We start from the raw sequence: 11,574 nt of genomic DNA on the forward strand, positions 1-11,574 counted from the left end.
ACTGCCCCACTCCCATTTTCCCATGCATAACCTTGAGCCAAGTGGTGATAGCCACTTTGAGGATTTGGAATCAGTTTAGGTAGCTCCAGGTCACTGTTGGCTCCGATTTGCAGGTTTGTGCCGTCTGCCTTGAATTCATTGTCCAGGGCATGGGAGAGGTTGGGGTTGGAGAGGTTTGAGGAAATGTTTGTGGAAGGTAGGTTCGTCGGGTTAGATGAGTTTTTCGAGAAGTTCCAGCTCCCGTGGCTGAACATATTCAGGTACTTGCAGGTTCATGTCTCTCTTCGCAAGGAGCTTCCTTCATTTTCCCCTGACACCGTTTCCCTCGCTCTTGGAAATGGCTCCATCCTTGGCCGTGTGAGGGGAGAGTAAGCTTTTGTATATTTATGGGCAGATTCTGTCGACGGAGCAGGCTTCGTTGGAAGAGGTAAAGGGAAAATGGGAGGGTGAAATGGGTTTAGTTTTTGACAGAGGTGGGAGTGAGGCTCTTCACTGGGTCAACTTCACCTCCTCGTGTGCTAGGTTAAGCTTGGTGCACAGGACACACCTGACTAGGGTGTGTATGAATGGGTTATTTTTTGGGGGGATACGGTGGAGGATAGGTGTGAACTGTGCTCTAAGGGCCAGCAAATCAGACGCACGTGTTTTGGTCTTGACCTAGGCTTGTAAGCTTCTGGGTCCCCTTCTTTGACACTATGTTGGGGACTTTGGGTGTTCCGCTGGAGCCGTGCCCGTTCGTGGCCATTTTTGGAGTATTGGACTCGCTCGTGCAACAGACGGGGATATCCTAGCCTTCGCCTCGTTAATAGCCCGGAGGCGAGTTCTGCTTGGGTGTCAGTCCTCGGTGCCGACAAGTGTCTCAGCCTTGCCGTGGGGACCTGATGGAACTTTTGTATTTTGAAAAGATGAAGTAAGCATAAAGGAGGCCGGTGTAAAGGTTCTGTTTGAGGTGGCAGCCTTTTACTTCCTTTTTCAGGGGACTAGTTACCATCTGCTTTTGGCAGGGGGGGTGCTGGTTGTCTTTTTGAAATGAAATGAAAATCGCTTATTGCCACAAGTCGGCTTCAAATGAAGTTACTGTGAAAAGCCCCTAGTCGTCGCATTCCGGCACCTGTTCGGGGAGGCTGGTACGGGAATTGAACCGTGTGCTGCTGGCCTGCCTTGGTCTGCTTTCAAAGCCAGCGATTTAGCCCTGTGCTAAACCAGCCCCTGTTAAGGTTTCCTTTCCTTCTGGATGGCTGAGGGGGGAGGGGGAGATGGACTGGGTTCGGGTGGATGTAGTTTGTATTGGGGTTTGCTGTATCGTTACTTTGTTATAATGAAAATCTTTTATGAATAAAAATGTTTTTAATAAAGAAAAGAACTACAGGTCAGCTATTTACCTGATGTTCTCTATTGGCAGGTGAAAAATGTGAACCGGCAGCTTTCGTGCTATCAACTACATGTTCTGCTGCGGTGATAACTTTGGTTATTCTTGTTGCAACCTTCGTACTCTACAAAATATGTAAGTAATGATGGTAGATGTTGTTTCAAATCTATTATAATGGATACAAAGGGCTGTGAGCCGAAACCTTGACTGGGCTTTTCACTTCAGTCACTCCTATGACCCCGAGGAAAATCTCAAACATCCAGCTCCGTAACTTTTCACCAATGGATTCAACTCAACGATGAGCTGACAGTGTGGAATTTCCTGACGTTGCCTAGTTTGTGTGAGTATCTTTGAATTGGACAGTCTAAGATCGAATCATAGCAGCCCTACAGAAGGAGGCCATTCGGCCCATTGTGTTTGCACGGACACTCCGAAAGAGCAGCCCACCAAGGCCCACACCCCACCCCCGTAATCCCCAATAACCTCACCTAACCTTTTGGACATTAAGGGGCAATTTAGCTTGGCCAATCTGCACATCTTTGGACTGTGGGAGGAAACCGGAGCACCCGGAGGAAACCCACGGAAACACGGGGAGAATGTGCAAACTCAACACGGACAGTGACCGTGGTTTTGACTACATTTTGACTAGGAATGTGAGCCGCTCATCAGAGGACTCATCCCCTGCCCTTCTGTACTAAGCACAATGTCGATATGATTTGCCCAATTGCACTTCAGTCCGTTCTTGCAACATTCAGAACATGGCGTCCAACATTAGATGTGACGCCATGATTGGACAGCACTTACTGAACAACCCCAAGCATGCTAAGAATTACACTAACAACCAATTTAATATTATCAGTTGGGTTCACAATGTGGCCCAGTTATGCTTATTAGAAGCTACATATTTTCATAAGTAGACCCTATCCTCTGCAAGCAGAAAGAACATGTCCAACACTGCACCTTTTTAAATTAGACACGAGCATGGGGGACAAATGTTTCCCGATGCATTCCCTATGCCAATGCCTCAACCTCAAGTTGACTTTTTTTTAAATGTAGGCAAAAACTTTGGGAATATCTATTCACTGGTGCATTCTCCATGGTAATGTCAATTACTGTCCACTTGTCAGCTAGCCAGCATTCCATGCAATATGAGTCATTACTTCCTTTGAAATTTGGTTTTCAGGCATCTGTCCCTATGAGTGCAAGTCAAAAAGGTATGACAGTGTGACCCTTATTTTAAAGGGCATTTGTGAGCCAGACTGGATTTTACAACAATCACTGATAGTTTTGTTGGTCAGCATTGGAACATAGACATAGAACATAGAACATACAGTGCAGAAAGAGGCCATTCGGCCCATCGAGTCTGCACTGACCCACTTAAGCCCTCACTTCCGCCCTATCCCCCTAACTCAATAACCCCTCCTAACCTTTTTTGGACACTAAGAGCATGGCCAATCCACCTAACCTGCACGTCTTTAGACTGTGGGAGGAAACCGGAGCATTCGGAGGAAACTCACACAGACACTGGGTGAATGTGCAGATTCCGCACAGACGGTGTCCCAGCCGGGAATCGAACCTGGGACCCTGGTGCTGTGAAGCCACAGTGCTAACCACTATGCTACCGTGCTGCCCGTCATTACTGCTTTTAACTCCAGATTTATTAATTTTTTTTGAAAAAAATTATTTTTAAAAATAAATTTAGAGTACCCAATTCATTTTTCCCAATTGACGGGCAATTTAGCGTGGCCAATCCACCTAGCCTACACATCTTTGGCTTGTGGGGGCGAAACCCACACAAACAAGGGGAGAATGTGCAAACTCCACACAGACAGTGACCCAGAGCCGGGATCGAACCTGGGACCTCGGCGCCGTGGGGCTGCTCCAGATTTATTAATTAGTGGAATTTAATTTCCACCACTTGCCAGGATGGGATTTGAATCGTCGTCCCAAGAGCATTAGATTGGGCCTCTGGGTCATTAGTCATAGAACTCCAACAGTGCAGAAGCAGACCATTTGGCCCATCAAGTCTGCACTCTACCCAGGTCCACTGTCCCGCCCTATCCCGGCACGGTAGCACAGTGGTTAGCACTATTGCTTCACAGTGCTAGGAACGCGGGTTCAATTTGCGGCTTGGGTCACTGTCTGTGCGGAATCTGCACTTTCTCCCGTGGGTTTCCTCCAGGTGCTCCGGTTTCCTCCCACAGTCCAAAGATGTGCGGGTTAGGTGGATTGGCCACCCGAAGTTGCCCCTTAGTGTCCAAAAGTGAGGTGGGGTTGCTGGGTTACAGGGATAGGGTGCAGGTGTGGGCTTAGGGAGGGTGCTCTTCCAGGGGCCGGTGTAAACTCGATGGACCGAATGGCCTCCTTCTACACTGTAATTTCTATGATCCCGTAACCTAAACTGTACACCCCTAAGGGACAGTTTAGCATGGTCAATCCACCTAACTTGCACACCTTTGGACTGTGGGAGGAAACAGGAGCACCTGAAGGAAACCCACGCACACACGGGGTGAACGTGCAAACTCCACACACACAGTCACACAAGGCCGGAATCAAACCCAAGTCCCTGGCTCTGAGGCAGCAGTGCTAACAGCCACCAAGTGACACTTTTCAAGGATGGGCTGAAACAGCTCCCCTGACATCCATACAATTGTGGTGTGGCAGGGGTATTTGGGTAGGTGGGTGCACCCAAGGGATTTTACTTGCCTTCCCTCATCCTTCAAATGCCTGACCGCAGACCGCAAAACCCAGTCTGTGGTGTTTTGAGGGGGGAAAAAAACTTATAGACTTATTCTGATCATCCATTTACATGAAAACCTTTGCTCAGTTCATTTTGCATCAATATAATTCATTGTACCTTCACATCAACAGACTCAGAATGGAAACAACGGACAAGTGGAACTCCATCTGAACATACCGACTGCAGTAAGACTCCAGATGAGTGCAACCCTATTGTAAGTATTGGAATCAAATACAAGTGACAAGTTAGAAATGTGTCATTGTGGTAGAAATGGAAGATTTTGGAGGGTTTTTTGCAGTTTGAGGGGAGAAGATCCCAATATCTGCTGAGCTTTCTAGAAACGGAGGTGTTCGATCTCAGTGAATCAGAATAACTGGGGATTATTTCTCACGAGCTGTGCTCTGTTAAACATTTAACAGGGAAATGTAACAAACCATGTAGGGAAAATGTACAAGCTGAAATTAAATTAATTAATATTCAAGTATTTAATACTAGCAATATGAAAATTCATAACATTTGCCTTGATCCAATTACAATAAATGATCTGTGGAGAAGGATGTAAAATTCAGAAAAGGCAATGATCCTCCTCTTTCACCCATTACACCCCTTCTGGTGACGGTGTCAGGCATGGCACCATAACAATGAGAAAATGTCCAAGTCAAGATCATGTTTGACTTGGGAGGACAAATTGGAGGTGCTTGCCCTCCCACTGTATTACTGATCTTGCCTTTTCAATGGTGGCATTTACAGGAGAGAGAGTTCCTGGTGTGTATTGTAGACCATATGCACTGGTGCTGGAGAGTTTGGGTATTCCATCCAGTGGCAACTTAGGGTTGTGACTGCACCTGTTCAGGCAGCCAGAAAGTACGCCTTCGGACTCCAAATTTGAATGTTGTAAGTTGTGGAGGGGCTATGTGGACTAGGAATGTGAGCGACTCATCAGAGGACTCATCCCCTGTCCTTCTGTACTAAGCACAATGCCGATATGATTGCACTTCAGTCCGTTCTTGCAACATTCAGAACATGGCGTCCAACATTAGATGTACGCCATGATTGGACAGCACTTACTGAACAACCCCAAGCATGTTAAGAATTACACTAACAACCAATTTAATATTATCAGTTGGGTTCACAGTGTGGCCCAGTTATGTTTATTAGAAGCTACATATATTCATATGTAGACCCTGTCCTCTGCAAGCAGAAAGAGCATGTCCAGGACTGCACCTTTTTAAATTAGACATGAGCATGGGAGACAAATGTTTCTCGATGCATTCCCTATGCCAATGCCTCAAACTCAAGTTGACTTTTTAAACATTTAAAAGGGAAATGTAACAAACCATGTAGGGAAAATGTACAAGCTGAAATTAAATTAATTAATATTCAAGTATTTAATACTAGCAATATGAAAATTCATAGCATTTGCCTTGATCCAATTACAGTAAATGATCTATGGAGAAGGATGTAAACTTCAGAAAATAGAGGAAAACTTATGTATGTATATAACATATTTAAATTGATGTATTAAGACCCCATGTATTGCAATGTAGCCCATAATTAATATATTTATTAAAGTTAGACATGGTGATTATTTCAGTTTCTTAAAAAAAATTGTGACTAATTAAACTGGTTCATGCCGAAAAGGAAATCTCTTGGTTTAATTAATGCATCATTAAAAAGAGTCAAATCGAGGGCAGCATGGTGGCGCAGTGGGTTAGCCCTGCTGCCTCACAGCGCCGAGGTCCCAGGTTCGATCCCGGCCCTGGGTCACTGTCCGTGTGGAGTTTGCACATTCTCCCCGTGTTTGCGTGGGTTTCGCCCCCACAACCCAAAGATGTTCAGGGTAGGTGGATTGGCCACACTAAATTGCCCCTTAATTGGAAAAAATTAATTGGGTACCCTTGGTCAATTCAAATTAGGAAGGGTTGATTTTACAATTTTGCATGTTGAATAATAAAAGCCTTTCTTTAAACTGGTTTCACAGACCTTTAAGTTCACTTTTGTCTCTCTTTAGGAGCTGAAGAAAACTCTATTAAATCCAGGAGCCCCACAATTGAATAACTGATTGCATCCGAGAGAACGCCTAACGAAAAACTGCTTCAAATCTAGGAGCACTGTGCTACCATCAACAAACTCATTTGGACTTTAAATATCAGGAAACTGATCTCGCAGCTCATGGTTTTCCACGAGTGGATGATCACAGGATAGCAGTGTCCAGTTTCCCTTGTATATTATCGCCAAGTACAGAAGCACTAACAATGCATCATTTTACACTGGACACAACTGTCTCAGCCTCATGCCTTTTGGACAAGGCAAAATTATGTGGCCATCCCATATAGCCTGCAGATGACAAATAGTGGGGGGGGGGGGGGTTTTTGAGTTAAAAAAAAATAAATTTAGAGTGCCCCATTACTTTCTTCCAACTGAGGGGCCCTTTAGCGCGGCCAATCCACCTATCTGCACATCTTTTTGGTTTGTGGGGGTGGGACCCACGCAGATACAGGGAGAATGTGCAAACTCCACACGGACAGTGACCCGGGGCCAGGATCGAACCCAGGTCGGGGCACAAGCCCAAACTGAATACAGGGGAGTATCGCAACAGTAACTGGCCTCCCACCTGCCCTTCCCTCAAGTAAATGTAAGAGTCATTGGGTATCATTGGTGAAAGTCTTTTCAGTTGCTGGTCTGTGATTAATACTGTCTTGCACTAACAGGTTGTCCTTTTCCCTTCCTCCCCTTTCTCCACTCTGCACTTTTCTCTCTCACTTTCTATTGAGAGGTTATTTCAATGAACCCCGGGGCAAAGTATCTGTTGATTCCAGGCACCCACAGATCTCAGTTTGAGAAACACTGATTTGGCCTGTGAAACACTAATTAGGCCTTCAACGAATACTATCACAGTAGGTTCAATGGCTATTGATCTTCTGTTTTATGGGATATTACTGTGTACAAATTCCCACTGTGTTTGCCCATTGAACAAGAGAGGTTGCAGTTCTTCCAATTTTTTTTAATAAACAATTTTAATGAGGTATTTTTGGCATTACAAACAGCAACAGTATAAAAACAATGTACAAAGTACAAAAAACACAGTGCAATCACCGACTCCCATCCCGCCAAAAGCCGCCTAATTGACCCCCTATTCTACGCTACCCTAACCCCCCCCTGCTGACGATCAATTCTCCGCAAAGAAGTCGATGAATGGTTGCCACCTCTGGGCGAACCCTAACACTGACCTTCTCAAGGCGATCTTCTCTAGGCCGAGAAAGCTCGCCATGTCCGATAACCAGATCTCCGAGTTCGGCGGCTTTGAGTCCCTCCAAGCTAGCAGTATCCGTCTCCGGGCTACCAGGGAAGCAAAGTCCAGAACATCTGCCTCTTTCTCCTCCGGGATTCCCGGGTGTTCCGACACCCCAGAAATCGCCACCTCTGGACTCATTGCCACCCTTGTTTTCAACACTCGGGACATGACGTCCGCAAACCCCGCCAATATCCGGTAAGTTTTGGACACGCCCAGAACATGTGGACATGGTTCGCTGGTCCTACCGCACATTTTACACACCTGGCTTCCACCTCAAAGAATCTACTCATCCGGGCCACTGTCATGTGGGCCCGGTGGACCACCTTGAATTGGACCAAGCTGAGCCTGGCACATGTTGCGGTCACATTGACTCTGCTCAACGTGTCTGCCCATAAGCCATCCTCCATCTCTCCACCAAGCTCCTTCTCTCACTTACGCTTCAGCTCCTCAGTCTGCGTCTCCTCCGCCCCCATGTGTTCTTGGTAGATGTCCGAGACGCTGCCCTCTCCCACCCATCCCCTAGACACTAACCTATCCTGGATCCCCCTTAGTGGCAGGAGTGGGAAGGATGATACCTGCCTGTGCAGGAAGTCCCGCGCCTGTAAATATCTAAATTCATTCCTCCTTGCCAACCTAAACTTCTCCTCCAGCGCCCTCAAGCTAGAGAAGCTCCCCTCTAAAAACAGGTCCCCCATCCTCTCACTTCCCACTCTTCGCCATACTCGAAACCCCCCATCCAAGCACCCCGGGGCAAACCGGTGATTGTCACTTATTTGGGGACCAGACCGATGCTCCAACGTACCTCCTCCACTGACCGCAGATCCTCAAGGCCACCACCACTACGGGGCTGGTGGAGTACTGTGCCGGGGGGAATGGCAGAGGTGCCGTTATCAACGCCCCCAGACTGGTGCCCCTACATGAAGCTGCCACCATCCGCTCCCAAACCGACCCCACCCCCACCACCCACTTCCATATCCTGGCTATGTTAGCAGCCCAGTAATAATTACTGAAATTTGGCAGGGCAAGACCCCCCCTCCCCCTGATTCCTCTCGAGCATCGCCTTCTTCACTCGCAGGGACTTACCCACCCACACAAAGCCCAGGATGATTTTATTGACCCTCTTAAAAAAGGACGGGATGAAAATTGGGAGACACTGAAATACGAATATAAATCTCGGTAGGACCGTCATTTTGACCGTCTGCACTCTCCCAGCCAACGACAGCGGGAGCACATCCCATCTCCGAAACTCACCCCTCATCTGTTCAACCAACTGGGACAAGTTCAACTTGTGTAACCGGCCCCAGTTGCGCGCCACCTGTATCCCTAAATACCTGAAACTGTCCCCTACTAACCTAAACGGCAGCTCCCTCAGCCGACCCTCCTGACCCCTCTCCTGGACTACAAACATCTCACTCTTTACCATATTCGGTTTATACCCCGAAAACCGGCCAAATTTCCCCAAAATAGCCATAATTTCGCCCATCCCTGCCCCTGGATCTGATACGTATAAGAGCAGGTCGTACGCGTGCAACAAGATCCTATGTTCCACCCCCCCCCCCCACCCCCCCCCCCCCCCCCCCCCACCATACCCCCCCCCCCTCCCCCCGCCGTCGCAGCCCCTTGAAGCTCTCAGAGCAATTGCCAGCGGCTCTTTGGCTAACGCAAACAGCAGTGGGGAGAGGGGGCACCCCTGTCCTGTCCCCTGTCGGTACAGTCCGAAATAGTCCGAGGTCATCCTATTCGTCCTTACACTAGCCTCCGGGGCCTGGTACAACAGCCTGACCCAGTCGATAAAGCCCCTTCCGAACCCAAATCGTCCCAGCACCTCCCATAGATAGCCCCTCTACACCCGGTCGAACGCCTTTTCCGCATCCATTGCCGCAACTACCTCAACTTCCCTACTCATCATATTCACGTTGAGCAGCCTTCTTCTATTGGCCACCAGCTGCCTGCCCTTGACAAACCCGGTTTGATCCTCCATAATCACATCCGGCACACAATCTCCAATCCTGGAGGCCAAAATTTTGGCCAGCAACTTGGCGTCCACATTAAGCAGTGAGATAGGCCTATATGACCCGCAGAGCTCCGGGTTCTTGTCCCGCTTCAATATCAACGAAATAGTGGCCTGTGACATCGTCGTGGGCAGCACCCCTCTGAGTTCTTCCAATTTATAGGCTATGAAGTGCCTTGGGGTGACCTGTGGGTGTGCAACGTGCTTACAAATGCACATTTTTCCTTTCAGCACCATTATAGTACACCAGAATCATTGGTTCACCCAATTCAATGGATTATGATTAAAAATATGTGCCATTGCATTTTAAACTTAACATGAGGGATAGTTTATTTCTGCTGTACTCGGCCGAAATACATTTCAACTTCTCTGTACAGACATGGTGCAGTATCAATGGGTGGCCAGTAGGTGTCAGACTAAACAAAGCAGAGGACATCACAGAGGCTTTGACAGGTCTGCAAACACACTGAACTAGCAATACAGAAACCCAGGCGAATGCCCTGGGGACAATGAGTTCAAATCCCACAATAGCAGCTGGTGCAATTTGAATTCAATTAATAAAGTTAGAATACGAAGCTAGTTTTAGTAATGATAAATATAAAACTGTAATTGATTTGTCGTAATAACTCATCGGGTTCAGTAATGTCCTTTGAGCAATCCTCACTGAGTCTGGCCGATCTGTGTATCCAGACCCCCAGCAATCTGGTTGTCTCTTAAATGTCCTCAGAAATGGCCTAACAAGACTCATTTCAGCTGACCTTGCCAGCAATACCTACATCTCGTGAAAGAATGAAGAAAATAAGCCCTGTCTCGATGCCAGAAGTTTGTTCATTCATGTTCAACTCTCGGAACACGTGTGCCAAATCTAGGCTGACACTGCAGTGCAGTACTTTAAAAAGAAAAATTTAGAGTACCCAATTCATTTTTCCAATTAAGGGGCAATTTAACGTGACCAATCCACCTAGCCTGCACATCTTTGGGTTGTGGGGGTGAAACCCACGCAAACACGGGGAAAATGTGCAAACTCCACACAGACAGTGACCCAGAGCCGGGATCGAACCTGGGACCTCAACGCCGTGAGGCAGCAGGGCTAACCCACTGCGCCACCGTGCTGCATACTGCAGTGCAGTACTGAGGGAGTGTGACACTGCCGGAGATCCAACTTCCTGATGAAACATAAAACCAAGTCCTTTCAGGTGGACCTAACAGATTCCAGTATTCTGAAGATGGGCTGAGAGTTTTTGCCCAGTTTCGTGCTGATAATTATCTCTCACCCAGCCCCACTGAATCCGATTATGTGGCTATTATCTCACTTCTGTTTGGGGGAGATTGGTGTTCACACATTACTGTATTTCTTACATTACGACAGTACATTTCAAAAATACCTCATGGGCAGTAAAGCACTTTGGGACGCCTTGAAGCTGTGAAATCTTCGAGTCATTTGCTACACCTCTCGCTGCTTTCCATGCCTGCTCTGACTCAGGAGTTGAAGACATTCAGATTTTCATGGCTCTGGTAGTAGAGGGAATTCCAAGACCCGGTTCATCCTTTGGGATTCCTCTCCACAGTTTTTTTTTAATAAACGTTTTATTCAGGTATTTCTTTGGCATTTCAACAACAACAAAATCAACAATAAACATAGCAAGAAAAATATAAACAGTGCAAATTCCACCTCCCTCTCCCACAGGTCTTGCCATTACTTACCCCCTAACCTATGCTAACCTAACCCCCTCCCCCCCTCTGCTGACGATTAGTTCTCTGTGAGAAAGTCAACGGATGTTTGCCACCTCCGGGCGAACCCCAGAAGAGACCCTCTCATGGCGAACTTAATTTTCTCCAGGCAGAGGAAGCCAGCCATGTCCGAAAGCCAGGTCTACGATTTTGGGGCTTTGAGTCCCTCCATGCAAGTAGTATCCGTCTCCGGGCTACCAGGGAAGCAAAGGCCAGAACATCCGCCTCTCTCTCCTCCTAGAACCTGCGACACAACAAAAATCGCCACCTCCGGACTCATTGCCACCCTCATATTTAATACTGTGGACATGGCGTCGGCAAACCCCTGCCAAAATCCTCTCAGTTTTGGACATACCCAGAACATATCGACATGATTCGCTGCCCCCCCCCCCCCCCTGGGCATTTCGCACACCTGTCCTCCACCCCAC

The 11,574-nt window shown here is 47.4% G+C and overlaps 1 protein-coding gene across 1 annotated transcript in view; it reads left to right on the forward strand.

Annotated features, from left to right (window-relative positions):
* The window catches only part of LOC140390334 (uncharacterized), a 141,155-nt gene extending 134,018 nt beyond the window's left edge, over window positions 1-7,137 (forward strand). The window contains exons 10-12 of the mRNA XM_072475407.1: window positions 1,403-1,504; window positions 4,241-4,323; window positions 6,121-7,137. Of these exons, the coding sequence (XP_072331508.1) occupies window positions 1,403-1,504; window positions 4,241-4,323; window positions 6,121-6,171 (236 nt within the window). The 3' untranslated portion in view covers window positions 6,172-7,137. The remainder of the gene's footprint in view (window positions 1-1,402; window positions 1,505-4,240; window positions 4,324-6,120) is intronic.
* Window positions 7,138-11,574: the final 4,437 nt, after the last annotated feature.

This window comes from Scyliorhinus torazame, chromosome 14 (genome assembly GCF_047496885.1).
Source record: "Scyliorhinus torazame isolate Kashiwa2021f chromosome 14, sScyTor2.1, whole genome shotgun sequence".
NCBI classification, from domain to species: domain Eukaryota; kingdom Metazoa; phylum Chordata; class Chondrichthyes; order Carcharhiniformes; family Scyliorhinidae; genus Scyliorhinus; species Scyliorhinus torazame.